We start from the raw sequence: 23,187 nt of genomic DNA, 5'->3' as shown, positions 1-23,187 counted from the left end.
TGGTGGGTATTAAAAAGGGAACTGCAAAAACGAACTCAGAACATAAATACACCTTATCGCTATTTGTCCGCCATTATTGGACATCACACAAGTTCCCGTAAAATGTTGACGTCATAATAGAAAATGTCTGACGCCACAATGGAAAAGTGATTGTTGTATGACGTCAAAAGTTTGAGCGGGACAGATTCTCGGGTCAAGCGGGAATAGCGATAAGATGTATAATACCAAAGACCTGGAACGTGAAATTCGTGACATATATGGGACACTTTAACTGTAACTTACCTGAAATCGTTGTATAACAGCATTCCTAGGAGGATTTTACGAGTAATGAGGAACAAACAGGCGCGGAGCTGCCTTTACGCAAAAAATCATTTGCTTGCACATTTTTTTCACCAAAAAAAAAATCTGAAATTGAATTACGGATAGTCTTCATTCTTTACAGATTATCGTGTCGGGCGGTGTTTAAAGCCCAAATCTTTGATGTCGTCTGTAGCAGTGACTAATAAGGAACTATAAATCCTTCAATATTCGCAATCTTCTCAATTCTAATTACAATGCCAGTAACTACATCAACTACTGAACGGTCATTAAGTGCATTAAGGCAGAGACATATATACACTGTGTATATATATGTCTCTGATTAAGGCGACCGAAAACTTATCTCCGTTCAACCATGGTACAGGACAGACTATCTTCGTTGGCGCTCATACATGTTCACAAAGAAATGGATATTAACACCGAGAGAGTTCTGCGATCATTTGCCTTGGCAAAAAATAGATATATGGACTTTCGATATTAACTATACTTTAAGTCTTACATGCAGTATTAACATTTAATAATACAGGCTCAATACAATCACCTTGAAAACATCTTAGATTTATATCCCTTACTTATAAGTCAAGACTTAAAAGTGGCCGTTAGATTTCGTATTCCCATTGTCCGTTCGCAGAGTTGGAAATTATAGCCCGCCCGACCGCCCGAGACGGCCTCTTTTACGATCGGGCAGTCAAAAATTAAATTTCAACAGTCCGGTGGACGGTCTATTTTTTGCAGGTGGTTGGGATTACCTTTTTCTATTTTTGGAATGAGTTCTCAGTATTACCCCATTCATAACAGCACGTAAGAATCATGACTGCCAATTAACCTTTTACTACCACGTGTTTCCACGCGATTTCTGCAGGGAACATGGTGATACCTGTTGTTTGTAAGATCCGCACTCATTGGCTACTTGGTATCGAATCGTCCAATCGCGATCGCGTTTATTAAATAAAAAATAAATATTAGAGGAAATCAAAAGTACAAATTTGTTTTGGTAAACTCATGTCTTTACGACAGTACTTGGGCCTTTCGTCGCCGAAAAAGCGAACTGCTGTTGACTCAACAGGAAAAAATAAATTGTACGATCAGTCTAAGAGGAAGCGGACAATTGTTCCTTGTTGGAAAACGGAGTTCGAGTGGTTGAGTTTCAAATATTGTGTAAATGATTTATAATAAAATTATAAATGAAACCAAAATTTTATTTTTATTTGCTTAAAAGTAATTTTGTGGAACAAAGGTACAAACAAAGGCATGCTGAATTACACTGAAGACAAACTAACACCCCCAGTGCCCACCCCATATTCTAAAATTTAAATCACACTAGCTTCTGAACAAATGGTAATTAGGCTTAGCAGTGTCTGCTTAAATGTGCACTTGTAAGTCTTGTTGCAGTGTGTATTTACAAAAGCAGTCATAAGTCACTTTCATCACAAAAAAATCCTCAAGTTTATCTAATAATACTTCTAGTCATTAAAACATCTCAAAACACAAAAACATAATTTAGAATCTTGAAGGAAAATGGGTTTGATTTTTATTGCATTAATTTTCAGGGCTGGTAAATTTTGATCAGGACAGGTAATTTTTTTATGCAGCCAGCCCTGTGGTCTGGTAGACATTTCCAGTGAGTTTCCTACCCTGCCGTTCGTCCAAAAGACTATTGATTCACCTGGGGTATCTGTGTCCCAAATGACCTTCTACCGTTGTCGTAGAAACCTCTCCTTTGATTTGAGAATGACCTTCGTGAGACACACTACGTGTGTCTTGCAAGAAGCAGGAACTGCTTACCCTTTTGGCCGGAGCACCGGAGGTCGCAACATTGTTTTCTGGGTCCGTGTTTTTCATCTGTATTTAGTTTTCAATGTTGAATGTTTTTGTTTCTCCTTTTGTGTCTTATCTGTTCCCAGGTTTGTCAATTGTCCATTGATTAACGCTTCGGTTGTCGACTCTTCCTGATCTTCCCGTTTTATAAATTTTTTTTTATATTTGAAAATAACCATGTTAATAATATAAGCAGCAAATTACGGAACTCACTAGACTTTTACTATTGTTTCATGAAAATATGGTATAGTAAGAAACAGATAGGGTATTTTTCATGTTGAAAGCAATCACTGTAATTACTCATATGCCCGGAGCTTCATGGGGATTCGCTTACCTGGACAACCGTCTACGGTGCTGCCCTGAATCCCCGACTAGGGTGCTATCCTGGACCAGCTGGGGACTTTGAGCGGTCCATAGCCTCCTCCCTTGCCGAATCACTATAAAGTCCACAAGTATTCACAAAATAGGAGTTTGGGCGTGAATGTGATGTGAATTTCATAAGCATGGCATACCGGGAAAATGCCCGAAAAAAGTTATCATTTTCTGCATAAAATGGTCCAAAAAAAAATTTCACCTCGCTCCGCTCGGCAATAGTTATGATTGCACTTTATTTAAGTCCAGCTACGCCCCTGACAAAGGAAACATTACAAAGTATTAAGCCTTTTAAGGTAGGATTTTTTTTTATTTTGTTACTTGTTCAATAGTTCCAAGTTTTTTCATGTGTAGATTTACCTTGACTGGCGGCCATTTTGTTTTTACGAATACTTATGGCGGACGACTGTATCATTGTGACGGATAGTTTTGTTTGTTCTATTAAACTGTTTTTATTTTTTAAGAGAATATTTGTACAAGGTGTTGTTAATAAATGTAATGGACAATATATGCCATGCATGCCTTCTCACACGATGTCGTACTTTCATTTTCTCTTCCTGTGCAATATGATATTAAACTCATAATCCAGAGCAATTTTTTTGACTACTTGCATAATTGTCAAATCGTATTTAATTCTGTATCAAATTTATATTAATATTAAAAGTTACATTTCTTGAATATTGAAAACGTATTAAAATTACATATCCTGCAATCAGCTAACTATTGTACAAATAACAGGTACACAAATAATTTTTTGCTTTATTTGTATTTGTACTTGTACAAATAAAGTCTCCTGTTACCCCTCTTCCATGTTGAGCAAGCGGTAATGTGGATATTTCTTCTTGAGTACCAGTTCATTTTGGGGTCCTCTTCGCGGTCCGCTTTTAAACTATGTCGATTTCTTTGAAAAGTTAGAGACAATGATTTAGATTTTTAACAACTAAAGTTCCAAGTGTTGAGTGTAAATTTCAGGATAAAAACAATATATACATGTACATTGTCGGAAAATATGAAATTTAAAATTATTAAAATTATTTACTGGCTTTCATATTGATATAAAAATATCCGGTTTGTTTGGGGTTTTTTTTATGTTTTGTTTTTTTTTGTTTGTTTGTAGATCTAAGAAAAAAGCAGCTCTGTTTCACTTTAATAAACAATTGACTTAAAAGTTAAAATTGTCACATGGTATCTTCTTATGTCGTCTGAATACATAATGTATGTTATTGATCCGTAATAACTATTTTAAATGTTTATTTGGCATGCCATACTCGGTAGAAGTGCGGACGTGAAAGAAAGCACTCTTCACGTAAACGTCAACGAGGATTACATTTAATCTTTATAAAAAATTAAATATAAATAAATAAAGAAATATAAAAAGTAATATATATTTATAAGAAGCTACGGGTAAATAACTCAAATATTTCAAGATCTTTCTCTTATAAATTCAAACTTTATATCCTGTGACTTTTTGTCAGGACTGTGGTAACAGATGCTTACAAAATGTAAAATGTCATTACGCCATTTACGGTCTTGTCATTGTATCTATCAGTATCATAGATACTTTTTATGTTTTACATTATTGCTAAAGAGATCAAACTGCGTTTTAGCGAAGTTTGGTACACTTTTTAGTTTCCAAACATTTATTTTACCGCTTACATCACCGAGAAAAAAATTCTCAGCTGAGAAAAAAAATTCTCAGCTGAGAATATTCTCAACGTTGAGAATATTTTTTTATGGCGGATAAAATAGTGCTCATTCTTAGCTGAGTAAAATAATTCATTCTGAGAATATTTTTTTACTCAGAAAAAAAAAGTTTTATGGCGCCGGGGCCCGGTTCTACGTCGACTACTAATGACTCCAATTTCCAAAATGCTTCTAAATTAAACTCTTCCGGTTTGTGATTTGTCAAAATGTTGAACATTCCTACGGCTCCCGATTTACGATTCAAATCTGTTGATGTCGGACCAGACAACAGGTAACCAAGTTTAGACTTAACTGCTGTCGGACCTTTTCCTCTTATAACGGTATCTTCTATAAAATCCCAGTAAAAATTTGCTCCTATCAGTAAAGATATACTAAACTTGTCGTCGTTTGTGATCGGATGTGCTAATCGTAATCATTTGAGATGTTTGCAATCTCGGGTATCATTTTCACTATAACTTGTAATCGGACTTGCTATAGTTGGGACTACTAAGACTTCAATGGGTATTTTTATACCCCACGCAACGAGTTGCGGAGGTGCAATGTTTTTGACCCGTCCGTCCGTCCGTCTGTCCGTCCGTCCGTCTGTCCGTCCGCCAGTCCGTCAGTCCTGTTTCTTGTCATCGCAACTCCTCTCAAACCACACAACATAATTTCACGAAACCTTTTTAGATAATAAGGACATACTATGTAGTTGTGCATATCAACAGGAAATTACGATTCAATTCTTTTTCTAGGAGTAACGCCCCTTTGAACTTATTTACTTTAATGTACTACTGCAACAGTTTGTCATCTCAACTCCTCTGAAACCACACAACAAAATTTCATGAAACTTTGTAGATAATAAGGACATACTACGTAGATGTGCATATCGACAGGAAATTATGATTCAATTTTTTTTCCAGGAGTTACGCCCCTTTGAACTTATTTGCCCAATATACTACTGCAACCTTTTGTCATCGCAACTCCTCTCAAACCACACAATAGAATTTCATGAAACCTTTTCAGATAATAAGGACATACTACGTAGATGTGCATATCGACAGGAAATTACGATTCAATTTTTTTTCTAGGAGTTACGCCCCTTTGAACTTATTTGCTGCAATATACCTCTGCAACAGTTTGTCATCGCAACTCCTCTAAAACCACACAACAGAATTTCATGAAACTTTGTAGATAATAAGGACATACTATGTAGATTTGCATATCGATAGGAAATTATGATACAATTTTTTTTTCTTATACAATTTTTTTTCTTACAGTTATTTTATTTCTCCAGTGACAATGTGGGGACGTGGGGTATGTGAGCGCGCTCACTAAGGTTCTTTAATTACTCCTTCTATTAACTCAACGTATACAATTGCTTGCGGTAAATGTCGAACTTTAGTACTAGTATTTCCAAATGCAGAAAGGTGAATAACTTCTGTACCTACTGCCTTTATGTCTAGTTTTGAGCTAATTCCTCGGTCAGGAAAAAACGCTGTGCTCCTTCATCGAACAATATATTCGTATTCATTCTTAGATGCTACGGCGGTTTTCAATAATACGCTTGAACGGGGTTGTATCGTGGACGAATGAAAACTTGTGGCAGTGGCAACAATTTCATTGTTGACTACGGTGTTGACTGACGTGTCATATTTATTTCCATTTGACGCTTTATCAAAGTACGATCTATCGGTATGTTTGGTACATAAACTAGTATGGTGCTTCTTGTTACAGAGTCGGCAACGAAATTGAGATCTACATTCACTTGCGCGGTGCGTTCCTAAGCAATTAAAACATAATTTCTTGTGTTTTACAATTGTTATACGGTGTTAATAATCTGGAACTTTTAAGCATTTTGCGGGGTCATGCATATCGTAGCAATATATGCAAGGTTTCTGACGAATATTCGTACTTTGTTTCTGGCGGTTTTAATATCTATCTTGCATTTGCGGGTAATCTTGTTTATTGGTGCTTGTCAAAAATGACCCTGTAGACGGTACATTTTCAATAACTACATCGGTGCGTTTTCCTGCTTACAAAATTGTAATTTCTTTCAATATCCCGTGTCTCAATTCTTTTAATTCCCAATTATCAGTTCCGTTTTCCCTGGCTAAGTTCTGTCTTACAGCTGACGGTAGCTTATTCAAGATGATTGGGATGAGCAGTGCGCCATATGAATCTCCCGATCTACCTAACGATTCTACACCTCTTATATATGCTTCTTGTTTGTCGTGATAATTTCGGAGGCTAATAATGTTGTATTGCGGTGCAGGAAGTTCTAATAGGGCTTGCATGTAGGCATTTGTGATTTTATGTGGCTGACCAAAACGTTCTTTTAATAATTTTATAGCTTCCGTATAATTATTGTTTGTGAGCTGTAGTCCATCAATACATCGAACGGCTTCATTACTAAGTTGCGATTTAAAATATGTGAATTTCTGTATGTCGGTAAGTGTGGGATTATAGTGTACAGATGATTCGAACGAGTCCCAAAAAGTTTGCCACATGAGTGTTTCTCCTGTAAATGTAGGTAAACTGTGGTAACAGATGCTTACAAAATGTAAAATGTCATTACGCCATTTACGGTCTTGTCATTGTATCTATCAGTATCATAGATACTTTTTATGTTTTACATTATTGCTAAAGAGATCAAACTGCGTTTTAGCGAAGTTTGGTACACTTTTTAGTTTCCAAACATTTATTTTACCGCTTACATCACCGAGAAAAAAATTCTCAGCTGAGAATATTCTCAACGTTGAGAATATTTTTTTATGGCGGATAAAATAGTGCTCATTCTTAGCTGAGTAAAATAATTCATTCTGAGAATATTTTTTTACTCAGAAAAAAAAAGTTTTATGGCGCCGGGGCCCGGTTCTACGTCGACTACTCCTAATGACTCCAATTTCCAAAATACTTCTAAATTAAACTCTTCCGGTTTGTGATTTGTCAAAATGTTGAACATTCCTACGGCTCCCGATTTACGATTCAAATCTGTTGATGTCGGACCAGACAACAGGTAACCAAGTTTAGACTTAACTGCTGTCGGACCTTTTCCTCTTATAACGGTATCTTCTATAAAATCCCAGTAAAAATTTGCTCCTATCAGTAAAGATATACTAAACTTGTCGTCGTTTGTGATCGGGTGTGCTAATCGTAATCATTTGAGATGTTTGCAATCTCGGGTATCATTTTCACTATAACTTGTAATCGGACTTGCTATAGTTGGGACTACTAAGACTTCAATGGGTATTTTTATACCCCACGCAACGAGTTGCGGAGGTGCAATGTTTTTGACCCGTCCGTCCGTCCGTCTGTCCGTCCGTCCGTCTGTCCGTCCGCCAGTCCGTCAGTCCTGTTTCTTGTCATCGCAACTCCTCTCAAACCACACAACATAATTTCACGAAACCTTTTTAGATAATAAGGACATACTATGTAGTTGTGCATATCAACAGGAAATTACGATTCAATTCTTTTTCTAGGAGTAACGCCCCTTTGAACTTATTTACTTTAATGTACTACTGCAACAGTTTGTCATCTCAACTCCTCTGAAACCACACAACAAAATTTCATGAAACTTTGTAGATAATAAGGACATACTACGTAGATGTGCATATCGACAGGAAATTATGATTCAATTTTTTTTCCAGGAGTTACGCCCCTTTGAACTTATTTGCCCAATATACTACTGCAACCTTTTGTCATCGCAACTCCTCTCAAACCACACAATAGAATTTCATGAAACCTTTTCAGATAATAAGGACATACTACGTAGATGTGCATATCGACAGGAAATTACGATTCAATTTTTTTTCTAGGAGTTACGCCCCTTTGAACTTATTTGCTGCAATATACCTCTGCAACAGTTTGTCATCGCAACTCCTCTAAAACCACACAACAGAATTTCATGAAACTTTGTAGATAATAAGGACATACTATGTAGATTTGCATATCGATAGGAAATTATGATACAATTTTTTTTTCTTATACAATTTTTTTTCTTACAGTTATTTTATTTCTCCAGTGACAATGTGGGGACGTGGGGTATGTGAGCGCGCTCACTAAGGTTCTTTAATTACTCCTTCTATTAACTCAACGTATACAATTGCTTGCGGTAAATGTCGAACTTTAGTACTAGTATTTCCAAATGCAGAAAGGTGAATAACTTCTGTACCTACTGCCTTTATGTCTAGTTTTGAGCTAATTCCTCGGTCAGGAAAAAACGCTGTGCTCCTTCATCGAACAATATTCGTATTCATTCTTAGATGCTACGGCGGTTTTCAATAATACGCTTGAACGGGGTTGTATCGTGGACGAATGAAAACTTGTGGCAGTGGCAACAATTTCATTGTTGACTACGGTGTTGACTGACGTGTCATATTTATTTCCATTTGACGCTTTATCAAAGTACGATCTATCGGTATGTTTGGTACATAAACTAGTATGGTGCTTCTTGTTACAGAGTCGGCAACGAAATTGAGATCTACATTCACTTGCGCGGTGCGTTCCTAAGCAATTAAAACATAATTTCTTGTGTTTTACAATTGTTATACGGTGTTAATAATCTGGAACTTTTAAGCATTTTGCGGGGTCATGCATATCGTAGCAATATATGCAAGGTTTCTGACGAATATTCGTACTTTGTTTCTGGCGGTTTTAATATCTATCTTGCATTTGCGGGTAATCTTGTTTATTGGTGCTTGTCAAAAATGACCCTGTAGACGGTACATTTTCAATAACTACATCGGTGCGTTTTCCTGCTTACAAAATTGTAATTTCTTTCAATATCCCGTGTCTCAATTCTTTTAATTCCCAATTATCAGTTCCGTTTTCCCTGGCTAAGTTCTGTCTTACAGCTGACGGTAGCTTATTCAAGATGATTGGGATGAGCAGTGCGCCATATGAATCTCCCGATCTACCTAACGATTCTACACCTCTTATATATGCTTCTTGTTTGTCGTGATAATTTCGGAGGCTAATAATGTTGTATTGCGGTGCAGGAAGTTCTAATAGGGCTTGCATGTAGGCATTTGTGATTTTATGTGGCTGACCAAAACGTTCTTTTAATAATTTTATAGCTTCCGTATAATTATTGTTTGTGAGCTGTAGTCCATCAATACATCGAACGGCTTCATTACTAAGTTGCGATTTAAAATATGTGAATTTCTGTATGTCGGTAAGTGTGGGATTATAGTGTACAGATGATTCGAACGAGTCCCAAAAAGTTTGCCACATGAGTGTTTCTCCTGTAAATGTAGGTAAGGCGAGTTTCGGAAGTTGGTGATTCTGCATAACGTTGGGCGGAACATGGTACATTTGTTGTTGAACAGAGCTATATGTATTTCCTACTGAACTATGCTGATTCGTATTTTCCGTTGATTGATTACTGAGATTAGGTAAGGTGGTAATATTCGAAGTTGGTGAATTTGAGTATTTTTTACGAATGTGTCTAATTTTAGTATTCACAGTCGGAAAGCTGACCCCGGTTTGACCCCATTTCTTAAAGCAACAATGGAAGTCATGTGACTACCATATTTGGGCATTTTTTGGGTCATTTTTTCTTCAACTGAAACGACTCTATTTCCTCCAAAAAGTCGTATCAAATGAAACCAAAGCATGCTGTACATTACAAATGCCAATTGTGTATACTTTTTAGAAGTTCTCACATAAAAATTGTTTTGATTAAGCGTACTGAATTAGAATACGAAGCCTTCAAACCAAAGGTCGTCACTCGTCGCGTCAAGTTTTTTCAACACATCAGTTGAAATTTCTTTCTTAACTTCTCGGAAACCTATGCTGAATTTAAAATATGTGATGAGGCTTTTTATGAACTAGCCCGTGTCAAATTTGTGCCACTTAACCCTTTCACCGATAGCTGCCCAGACAGAGGCTACTCTGAGACGATGGCTTCCCTGGCTACTATTACTCAAGTGGGAGATCTTCATAATAAATGTCAATAAAAACTTGTCTGTAGTATTTTGTGTCTTTATTTCATTCACTAACACCATGTGCACAGTTTTGTTCATGTTTTGATAATTTTTTCTTCATAAAATATTCAAATTTTCAAATTTTCGGCATTATCTAGGTGAAATTCTCAAAATTCTACTTTTTGACCCAAAATCGTAATTTTTTAACCCAAAACGGCAAAAATTAGAAATATTTTATGAGGCTGTACAAATTCCTTACACTGAACAATGTCCATTCCAAGTGTTTTGTACATAAAACGACATTTTATGTCAAAAAAGTATACTAGTTTGGCTTCAATTCTTCCATATTCTTTCAAAAAAAATGTTCCCTCATTTTAAATTCTCGTAAATTCCGTAAATTTCCTCTGATTTTGACACGGTTTTCAACAAACGGAAGCGCCACCCAAACAGAAAATTAAATGAACAAATTGCTTTCAAATCGTATTCAAATCTCTTTCAAATCATGATTCTGCGATTTGTTAGTACCATTTGCTTGTGATTCATTAAACAAATTATAAACAAATCAGAATTTGCCAAATTCCCTAAAACTGATTTCTTTGTGATTTCTTTCAATTGTATGATTTGTAAGCAATTTGTTTCTGTTTTTGCGTGATTTCTTTATGATTTGTTTACTTAGAATATTGTATGCAGTGATTTGAAAGAGATTTGTTAACTTTGTTAGCTAAAATGATGTGATTTCGTTATGATTTGTTTACTTAGAATATCATATGAAATGATTTGAAAATGATTTGTTAACTTTGTTAGCTATCATGATGTGATTCATTGATGATTTGCTACAATGAATAAAATGTTAATGCATTCGAATTTTCTTTGTTTATCTATCTCTCTGACTTCCGGTTGAGATCAAATTCAAATTTCAAATACTGTTCTATATTAACTGAACAAAGAAGGTTGCAAGATGAGGAGTTGTACTATCAATGATGAGAGTGGTAAGGAATCTCAGTTATTTATTTATAATTTCACACATTCAATTAATACTATTTAACATGTAAAAGGTGTGAAATTTTTAAATTCAGAAAGTGTGCATTTAAGTATCTCGATTTAATTTTGTACTGTCAGGACTCATTTTCAAAATGTGTAAAAGATGTGTAAACAGATCGAGACATGCAATTAAAGACTAGCTTCCCGAGCCAGCAGACAGAATTCACTGCCAAGTTTCATGTTTTAATTTTTCATGTTTACTGGCCAGATCCCGGGCAGTAGGGGCAAAGCTACATTAGCAAATTTGGACCAAGACTAAGACTCATCACCTATATATATTCGACATGCATCCTTTTAGTACACGTGGTTGCCCAAGTTTTGTCAAATCTCGTTAGAGTCAAATTCGGAAGAGAAGTAAGAGAAACATAAACAGAGGGAACGATTCGTCCCTCATCGCAACCAAAGATAGTATTCCTTTTTACAATTAGAGGAGTAGCTAAGGTAAAATGAAGACAAATGCACTTCAAAGTTTGGGGGTGGTCAGGGGCAGAAAATATTTTTGATCTGGATGTAAATGATTTAATCTGTGAACTGATGATTGATGCAAATTTATTGACGATTTGCTTGTGATTTGCTTGAGGTAGAAATATATGATTTACTTGTGATTTGTTAAAGATCTGATAACAATTTGTTTATAATTTCTTCATAATTTGAAAACAATTTGTTTGTGATTTGCTTGAGGTAGGAATATGATTTACTTCTGATTTGTTAAAGATTTGATAACAATGTCTTTACAATTTCTTTACAATTTGAAAACAATTTGTTTGTGATTTGCTTGAAGTAGGAAAGCAATGATCTCTGATTTGTTAATGATTTCAAAACAATTTCTTGACAATTTGTTTGTGATTTGCTTACGAAATGGAAGCAATTTGTTCGTGATTTGTTGTTGTGATTTGTTAGCTCATTTGCATGTGAAATTTTATCACTTTCAAATCATAAAGAAATCATACGATTTGGTTATCATTTGTTACCATGATTTGTTCCTCATTTTTTTTTTGGGGGCATGTTTACACTTTCATCCGGGTATCAACAAAGAAAGATAACTCGTGTTTGCACTGTTCTGAGCGGGAAATATAAAAGAGGTATTCCGATCCCGGTAAAACGGGACTCATCGTCAGCTGTCTGAAGCGTGAATCCCGGTAAACCGGGACTCATCGGCGAAAGGGTTAATACGCTGTAATACGCAAATGTGCCACTTCGATGTGTCGATATATTATGACGAAGCAGTTCCGATAGTAATCATACATTTACGAGTTACGTCCTTTGTTGACACTTTTTCATGAACAAACTTATTTGTACTTTTCATATATTAAGCACCATACATGCTGTTATTTACTAGTAAAAAAAAATAATTAATTATATTTTTACTAAATATATTTTGATACTACAGACATATGTATAACAATCAGGTAAACACATTTTATTATTTTTGAAACAGTTTCAGAACTGATATAGGGCTTTAATCATTACAGTAAATTTCAAAATACATTATTCCATGAGTTACTTTAGTATTTTGGTAAACATTTTACTGCTTTAACCAAATAATATCAACAAATTATTAAATTTTCACTACTTAAAGGCCAGAGCTAGCCTAAATATGCATAAAACTGGATCTAACAGGGTTGAAATATTGAATTCTCTTTCAATCCTGATACCTGATCCTACCTTTTTCATATACAATCTATTCATTAAAAGGAAATAAGAATCAAAGTATTCTCAATATAAAGTCTTCATAATTTGAAATAAAAGGAAATTGGTTTAAAATCTATGTATAATTATATTGAATTATAAATATAGCAATAAATTTTGTCTCCTGGATTCCATGCAGATTACAGCCTACATGTTCTACTGAATGGACTCAACTTATAAAAAAAGCCTAAACCAATGGATAATTATTTAAAGGTTTATAACCATGAACTTCCGAATAAATAACAACGAGAAAGATTTAATCTCATATTTTCTTCTTCTATTAAAAAAAAAACTGCATTATAAAAGTATTTCAGTGCAGTTACTCACTACTGAGTGCTAAGTCAATAATTATGTTTTAGATCACAAGTAAGTTACCCTTCATGTAATGATGAAAATGCTTTGAATAAGGGTGATTAAAATAAAATTGAAAAGTCTGAAAGAGATTGTTTTAATTTTAAAGGACAAAACTTGTATGTTTCCATTGTACATGCACTATTTGCATTTATTTTTACAGCCATTACAGGATTCCTTCATCATAAAAAAATAAAATCAACAATGAATAATAATATAGCCATCAAGGTTGCACAGACAGTATAAAATTTCCTTACCTTATAGTGTTTCTCGCTGCATTGAAGACCTGTTAGTGACCTTCTGCTGTTGTCTGTTCTATGGTCGGGTTGTTGTCTCTTTGACACATTCCCTATTTCCATTCTCAATTTTATTAGGTAACTTCAAACATTTCACTTAAAAAGAATAATTAATCCAGTCAAATTCACAGCTGAACTTGCCATTGCTTTTTTCAAACAAGCACACTAAATGTGTGTACATTCTGTTCAGATGCATGTTGACATCGATGTGTAAGACCAAAAAACTACAATGTCAAAAAAATGTTTTTCTTTTGGAATTTAGTTCAAACGGGGTTTCCTAAGGGGTGAAATAAATATTTTTATAACTTTGAGATACGTATTATTTTTTTTATCTATAGATTATATATATAACGTTATAATCTTTGTTTATCTGTGAAAAAAAGAAGAAAAAACTAACAGACTACATTTTACCGTATTTGTTAAAGGACGGCCAATTTAGGTTATAGTAGTCTCAGTTTTATTTAAAAATCAGACACATGCTTAAAAGATAGAAAGACATCTATTTCTGACTCCAATGGCAAGTAAAAACAGAAAATAGAAAAATTTTCCAAATTGGCGCCAATTTATTTTTTCCGCGAAATTAACGCAATTTCAGAATGGCGGGCTTTAACATCAGTCCCATTGTTGTCTTAAGAAAGTAGCAACAACGGTCGTTTCTCAGGGCTTGCTTTCCGACTGTTCAGAAAGAATTTATACTCATCTGTCTGTAGAATTTCATCCTCAACATCCTCATCCTTTGTTAAATTTAGAATTTCTTTATCCAAAGCACTAATAATCTTCTGTTTTTGCGAAAGTGTTTCTAATAATTCTGTACTTTCTTCTCTGTCTAAATTCTGCTCTTCTTCAGATTTTCTCAAAAGTCTTGTTACAGCACTTTTATGGCCTGCTCTCACCGCTTTCAGTTTACTTTCCATGGCGTCGCGGCACCAAAATGTATTGTTATAAACGAAGAAAACTCTATACTTTGCGTTGTGTTACTTTTATGATCAAAATCTATATCGAAGGCGACCATACAAAGGTACAAATTAACGTCAAAAACATGACGTAAATACGGGAAACATAACGTTAACATTTGCAGTATATTCTCAACACATGGTATCTTATTTAATGTAATTATTGCATTGTGTCAGCTAAACAATAAACATTATTCTATCCTGCATTTTATTGGGTAAAATATTCATTTTCATTTTGCTTAAGGCATGGTTTTTTATTTTCAGTTTTGCTTTAAGCCAGAATATTTATTATCAAAATCCGTTCCCCCAACAATTTTAAATGCTCGACTTAGCAATCGTTATAACGAATTATTATACCTTACATATATTTCAAACAATTCTATTGGGTAAAACGTTATCACGTGACATGGAATAATTCAGTTAATTTTCATTCAATTGCAAGGAAGAACGAATAACCCTAAAAATTTACACCAGCGTTGAATAACCCTATTATTCACCGGCGAATAACCTTTTTAGTTTGTTGATTTGTACTCATGAAAATGACGTCACAAACGTGAATAAACAAAATGGCAACGTTCAAGTTACAGGAAGCCCATTGATCGAGAGAAGCGGAAATAAGGCTTTTGACGTGCATCTTGTGTCGATGATATCTCTAATAACGGTCCTTTTCAGGGCCATCAATATTTTACAAAAAGAATATACCTTTGTTGTACATACGAGAATTCTAAGACACAAATTACATGTATTTTTGAACGTCAACTTGTGTTTGTTACTGACTCAAGTAAGAGTAAGTGCTTTTACAATGATTCAAAATGCCCTTCCACTGTTAGTTCGGTATAATAAAACAATTGTGGCCCCTTAGAACGATGAATATCCAAAATTGTCAACCCTTAAAAGTTATTTCACTTCGGGCTGCGCCCTCAGTGAAATAACCTTCTCGTGTTGACAATTTTGGATATTCACCTTTTCAACGGGCCATAATTGTATATTAACTAAGTAGCAGTCATTCCAAAAGTCGCTGGACATTGGGTAAAGTCCAGTAAAATTTGGTTTGGTCTAGTTAAGTGATATGTTTTAGTGGACCAAATGATTTACTGGACCAAATGTCTAGTCGATTTCTCAAAGCCTTTTGAACCACTGTAAGTAGTAAACTGTTATAATGAGTTAGCTAAGTTGGTATAACGAGTAACTTAGTCGTTATATACCGAGTTACTTAGTAGTTATAGCAAGTTGGACTAAGGCATTATAACTAGTTAGCTTAGTCTTTATATCGAGTAAGCTAAGTTATAACGAGTTAATAAGTCATGATGAGTTCATAACGACTTAAAACTACACCCTGACACTAACAAGCTTCCGGAGAAAAATTTTACCTCTTTTATAGATATTCTATTTACTCATACAAAAAACAGAAAACTACTAGTATAATTTGAAATGTTTATTCTCTATTTTTCAGACAATATCACCACGACCGTACCTGGAGACAGTAAACCATCATGGCACGTGTTGCTATGATTACATTTTTAGTCATGATTTGTACAATTATTGTGGAAGCTGTTTTTTTTCTGGAAGAACCAACAACGAAAAGTACGCATTATTTACACTCTGTTTTTAGCAAAATTTATTGTACATTATCATACTAACATAACTTTCAGCAATACTCATGTTGAATAACAAAATTAAACATCTATCAAATAAACACAAGTTCATACAGAATGTTAAAAGTTCTTTTTTAAACTTAAATCCATTCTGATTGCAAGAATAACGTAATTTTTAAAAATATAAATGATTGACAGAACCAAAGACAATAACAATCAGTAATACTCAACTCCTGAAAAAGATTAAGACCAACAACGACGCAAAACACATGATCACTACAGAACGATTTGAAAAGACATGAAACACATAGTCCAGACATATCTATGTATATAGATATAGGAAGATGTGGTATGAGTGCCAATGAGAAAACTCTCCATCCAAGTTACAATTTATAAAAGTAAACCATTATAGGTCAAGGTACGGCTTTCAACACGGAGCATTGGCTCACACCGAACAGCAAGCTATGTGACTGTAATTACCAAAAACGTAATTGACAGTACCATAGACCATAACAATCGCTAATACTCAACTCCTGAAAAAGACTAACAGATCAAAATTAACGACAAACAACGACGCCAAACACATGGTTCAGACAGCAAAACACATGGTTCAGACAACCAAACACATGGTTCAGACAACAAAACACATATTCCAGACAACAAAACACATCGTTCAGACAGCTAAACGCATGGTCAAACCAAAATACATGGTTAAGACATTAAAACACATGTTTAAGACAACAAAACACATGGTCCAGACAACAAAATACATGGCAAATCCAATGGTCAAAACCAAAACACATGGTCCAGACAAAACGATTCGAACAAACACAAAACACAAGACAACAAACACATGAAGACCCATTGGTGGCCTTTGGCTGTTATCTGCTCTTTTGTCGGGTTGTTGTCTTTTCGACATTTTCCCCATTTCCATTCTCAATTTTATATGGTTCAGACAACAAAACACATGGTCCAGACATCAAAATACATGGTTGAGACAACAAAACACATGGTCCAGACAAAGAAACAAATGGTTCAGATAGCAAACCACATGATCACAAACAAAAACACATAGCCCGTACAGATCGATCCGAACAAGAACAAAACACATGGTCCAGACAGACCAATTTAAACAGTCACAAAACACGTGGTCCAGACAGACAGATTCACACACACAAAACACATAGTCCAGACGGACCGATTTAAACAGCACAATCACATAGTCCAGGCAGACCGATTTGAACAGCCACAAAACACATGGTCCAGACTGACCGATATAAACAGGCACGAAACACATGGTCAAGACAGACCGATTTGAACAGGCATAAAACACATGGTCCAGACAGACCGATTCGAAAAGACACAAAACACATAGTCCAGACAGACCGATTCAAACAGTAATAAAACACATGGTATAGACAGACCGTTTTGAACAGACACAAAACATATAGTCCAGACAGACAGAATCGAACAGGCACAAAAAATATGGTCCAGACAGACCGATTCAACTGCTACAAAACAAATGGTCCAGACAGGCTGATTCGAACAGTCACATAACATATTTGTAGACAGACCGATTCAAACAGGCACAATCACACGATCTAGACAGACCGAATTGAACTGGCACAAAAACATAGTCCAGAAAGACATAATCGAACAGGCACAAAACACATGGTCAAGACAGACTAATTTTAGGAGGCACAACACACATGGCCCAGACAGACTGATTTGAAGAGGAACAAAATACATGATCCAGACAGACCGATTCGAACAGGCACAAAATACATGGTCCAGACAGACCGATTCGAACAGGCACAAAACACATGGTCCAGACAAACCGATTTGAACAGGCAAAAACACATGATCCAGACAGACCGATTCGAACAGGCACAACACACATGATCAAGACAGACCGATTCGAACAGGCACAAAACACATGGTCCAGACAGACCGATTCGAACAGGCACAACACACATGGTCCAGACAGAACGATTTGAACAGGCACAAAACACATGATCCAGACAGACCGATTCGAACAGGCACAACACACATGGCCCGGACAGACCGATTCGAACAGGCAGAAAACACTTGGTCAAGACAGACCGATTCGAACAGGCACAAAACACATGGTCCAGATAGACAGATTCGAACAGGCACTTAACACATGGTCAACACATGGTCAACACAGACCGATTTGAACATGCACAAAACACATGGGCCAGTCTGACCGCTTCAAATAGGCACAAAAGACATGGTCCAGGTAGACCGATTTGAGCAGGCACAAAACACATGGGACAGACAGACCAATTCGAACAGGCACAAAATCTATGATTTTTTTCAAAAGAATACAATATTATGTCAGTGTGCAATTGTCTTTAAAAAAGGAGATACATTAAAAATTATTTTTTTTATCTTGAATAAAGTGGAATTGACCTTTGGAGCCCGCTAGAATTAAACAGAAGAATAGATTATGCTTTTATTCAATAGTAATTTCATTGTTGTAGGTTCACATGAAAAATTAAAAAGTGAATTTCCATATTACTGGGAGGTAATATGTTCCTGTTGTTATACATTTACTATTAACGGACCTGAATACTGTGATTATATTTTTTTGAACCATAGGACAGGAAAGTTATATGAACGTTCCAAGCCAAATGTCCACATAGGTAAGTTTAAGACCTGAGTCAGTAGTAGTTTACCTCAAACAAGGTCATTACTGACTTTAATGAAGGAGTGTAATATTTCAGTAATAATTGTCATGATGTCAACGAAGGTGATTGCTGACTGACTCAATAATAAAAATATTTAAGTAATAGTTTCCATGATTTCAACCAAGGTCATTGCTGACTTTGACGAATGAGTAATAATTAAGAAACAGTTTCCCTGATGTCAACCAACGTCATTTCTGAATTTAACGATAAAGTGTAATATGTCAGTAATTGTTTTCGTTATGTCAACCAATGTCAATGCTGACTATGACGAATGAGTACAATATTTCAGTAAGAGTTGTCATGATGTAAAAAGTTGTCATTTCTGACTATGACGAAAGAGAGCAATACTTCAGTTAAAGTTGTCATGATGTCAACTAAGGTCAATGCTGATTTTGGTGGATGAGTGTAATATTTCACTTATAGTTGTCATGATGTCAACCAAGGTCAATGCTTATTTTTGGTGGATGAGTGCAATATTTCAGTAATAGTTTGGATGATGTCAAACATGTTCATTACTGACTTTGACAAATGAGTGCAATATTTCAGTAATAGTTGTCATGATGTCAAATTTTGTCATTGCTGACTATGACGAATGAGTGCAATATTTCAGTAATAGTTTGCATGATGTCAAACATGGTCATTATTGACTATGACGAATGAGTGCAATAATTCTTTAATTGTTCGTTCTCATGATGTCAACCAAGGTCAATGCTGACTATGACGAATGAGTGCAATATTTCAGTAAGAGTTTCCATCATATCAACCGAGGTCAATGCTGACTTTGACGAATGAGTGCAATATTTCAGTAGTAGTTGTCATGATTTCAATCAAAGTCATTGCTGACTTTGACGAATGAGAAATAATTAAGAAACAGTTTCCCTGATGTCAACCAACGTCATTTCTGAATTTAACGATTAATTGTAATATTTCAGTAATTGTTTTTGTTATGTCAACCAAGGTCAATGCTGACTATGACGAATGAGTACAATATTTCAGTAATAGTTGTAATGATGTAAAAAGTTGTCATTTCTGACTATGACGAAAGAGAGCAATACTTCAGTTAAAGTTGTCATGATGTCAACTAAGGTCAATGCTGATTTTGGTGGATGAGTGTAATATTTCACTTATAGTTGTCATGATGTCAACCAAGGTCAATGCTTATTTTTGGTGGATGAGTGCAATATTTCAGTAATAGTTTGGATGATGTCAAACATGGTCATTACTGACTATAACAAATGAGTGCAATATTTCAGTAATAGTTGTCATGATGTCAAACTTTGTCATTGCTGACTATGACGAATGAGTGCAATAATTCAGTAATTGTTCTGATGATGTCAACCAAGGTCAATGCTGACTATGACGAATGAGTGCAATATTTCAGTAAGAGTTTCCAACATATCAACCGAGGTCAATGCTGACTATGACGAATGAGTGCAATATTTCAGAAGTAGTTGTCATGATTTCAACCAAGGTCAATGCTGACTATGACGAATGAGTGCAATATTTCAGTAGTAGTTGTCATGATTTCAACCAAGGTCAATGCTGACTTTGACGAATTAGTGCAATATTACAGTAATAGTTTTCATGATTTCAACAAAGGTCAGTGATGACTTTGACGAATGAGTGCGATATTACAGTAATAGTTGTCATGATGTCAACCAAGATCAAATCCTATTTTGGTGAATGAGTGCAATATTTCAGTAATAGTTGTCATGATGTCAAACATGGTCATTGCTGACTATGACGAATGAGTACAATATTTCAGTAAGAGTTTCCATCATGTCAACCGAGGTCAATGCTGACTATGACTAATGAGTACAATATTTCAGTAGTAGTTGTCATGATGTCAACCAAGGTCAATGCTGACTTTGACGAATGAGTGCAATATAACAGTAATAGTTGTCATGATGTCAAACATGGTCATTGCTGACTATGACGAATGAGTGCAATATTTCAGTAAGAGTTCCATAATGTCAACCGAGGTCAATGCTGACTATGACTAATGAGTGCAATATTTCAGTAGTAGTTATCATGATGTCAACCAAGGTCAATGCTGACTTTGACGAATGAGTGCAATATAACAGTAATAGTTGTCATGATGTCAACCAAGGTCATTGCTGACTTTGACGAATGAGTGCAATATTTCAGTAATGGTTGTCTTGATGTCAAACATGATCATTGCTGACTATGACGAATGAGTGCAACATTTCAGTAATAGTTTCCGTGATGTCAAAAATTGTAATTGCTGACTATGACGATTGCTTGCAATATTTCAGTAAGAGTTTCCATGATGTGGACCAAGGTCAATGCTGATTTTGGTGGATGATTGCAATATTTCATTAATAGTTGTCATGATGTCAAACATGGTCATTCTGACTATGACAAATGAGTGCAATATTTCATTAATAGTTGTCATGATGTCAAACATGGTCATTGCTGACTATGACAAATGAGTGCAATATTTCAGAAGTAGTTGTCATGGTGTCAACCAAGGTCAATGCTGACTTCACGAATGAGTGCAATATTTCAGTTATAGTTGTCATGATGTAAAAAATGGTCATTGCTGACTATGACGAATGAGTGCAATATTTCAGAAATAGTTGTCATGATGTCAAACATGGTCATTGCTGACTATGACGAATGAGTGCAACATTTAAGTAATAGTTTCCGTGATGTCAAAAATTGTAATTGCTGACTATGACGATTGCTTGCAATATTTCAGTAAGAGTTTCCATGATTTGAACCAAGGTCAATGATGATTTTGGTGGATGAGTGTAATATTTCATTAATAGTTGTCATGATGTCAAATATGGTCATTGCTGACTATGACAAACGAGTGCAATATTTCATTAATTGTTGTCATGATGTCAAACATGGTCATTGCTGACTATGACAAATGAGTGCAATATTTCAGTAGTTGTCATGGTGTCAACCAAGGCTCAGGGTTTGACACTAACTAAATGTATGTACTAGCCTGCAGGGCTAGTGAAATTATTTTTCTACTAGTCCTCTTGTCAATTTACTAGCCCTCCATGTGCCGAAGGCACTTGGACGGTCGTGCCACCGGCACGGCCCTATCTAGGAGGGTGTGGGGGCATGCCCCCCCAGAAAATTTTGGTACAAATGAAGCTAAATCCTGTGATCTGGAGCATTTCCAGAGGGTTTTGAACAGGTTTTGTTTCATGAAATTTCACTGGTTTGCTAATAAAAATACCAAAAAAAAAAAATTCATATTTTAATCATCTTCATATACATTAAGAATGTGTTCGACTTATTTTGAAGACCCCTTTAGATCATTACTTCATCCTCATCCTCATTTTACTTATCATTATTACTAGTGTCTCTAATGAAGATGGATAAGTTAGGGATTTAAAAATACACCCACAAGAGGAAAGGTTTGCCCTTGCTGTTTTTTGTCATAATTCTTCATGGACTCCTTCTTTTCCCTTGTTGTTTCAGTTTATTTTTTTTTTTGCAGGACAAGATTTTATTCCTAAAAATCTGTATATTTTTACCAGAGACCAAGGAATTGTATAGTACACAAATTCTTGCAGAGACCTATAATTTTGTTTTTATGACAATTATCAGTGATATTGTTTGCCTCAAATTACATTCGAAATACAGCTTTTTCCCCTAGAGAAAATTCCCAATTACTAAAAAAAAATGGCTTAAAATTCCTCGCAATAAGTTGTACATTTTTCCCAAACAGTGATGGTATCGGTAGTAATGTATGTAAATTTCGTATTCATGTTATTATTTTGATATTATGAAAGCACTTTTGAGATCCAGGTTTCTGATTAGAATCATCACGGCGTTTGTAACACACGTGTTTTTCAATGAATTAAGTACCATCATTGTTTCCGTTTCTTTCCCCTCCCCAAAAAGTACCTTTCATGTTAAAAAATATCTGACCAAAAATATACGTGAATAAACTGTACAATAAAGACAGCAAAGGTCAGCAAAAAATCTGGGATTTGATGACAATTTAAATTTTGTGAAATTCCTAGTTTTAAACCAAACTTTGACTAGCCCGTCGGACTACTGTGATGATAACTTAACTAGCCCTCCCTAATTTTTACTAGCCTCGGGCTAGCGGACTAGCGTTAGTGTCGAACCCTGTCAAGGTCAATGCTGACTTTGACGAATGAGCAATATTTCAGTTATAGTTGTCATGATGTAAAAAATGGTCATTGCTGACTATGACGAATGAGTGCAATATTTCAGAAATAGTTGTCATGATATCAAACATGGTCATTGCTGACTATGACGAATGAGTGCAATATTTCAGTAGTAGTTGTCATGATGTCAGCCAAGAACAATGCTGACTGTGACGGATGAGTGCAATATTTCTGTAAAAGTTTCAATGATGTCAACCGAGGCCAGGTCAATGCTGACTATGAAGAATGAGTGCAATATTCAGTAATAGTTGTCAT

General features: G+C 35.3%; 1 protein-coding gene across 2 annotated transcripts in view; it reads left to right on the top strand.

Annotated features, from left to right (window-relative positions):
• The window catches only part of LOC127739304 (uncharacterized), a 338,236-nt gene that overhangs the window by 268,879 nt on the left and 46,170 nt on the right, over nt 1–23,187 (top strand). For both annotated transcript variants that reach the window (XM_052250977.1, XM_052250978.1), the window contains exons 2-3: nt 15,902–16,032; nt 18,548–18,709. In XM_052250977.1, the coding sequence (XP_052106937.1) occupies nt 15,942–16,032; nt 18,548–18,709 (253 nt within the window). In that variant the 5' untranslated portion in view covers nt 15,902–15,941. The remainder of the gene's footprint in view (nt 1–15,901; nt 16,033–18,547; nt 18,710–23,187) is intronic.

Source organism: Mytilus californianus, unplaced genomic scaffold (assembly GCF_021869535.1).
Source record: "Mytilus californianus isolate M0D057914Y unplaced genomic scaffold, xbMytCali1.0.p SCAF_4, whole genome shotgun sequence".
NCBI lineage: Eukaryota > Metazoa > Mollusca > Bivalvia > Mytilida > Mytilidae > Mytilus > Mytilus californianus.
The sequence above is the reverse complement of the archived record's forward strand: the minus strand, read 5'-3'. Positions and strand labels throughout refer to the sequence as shown.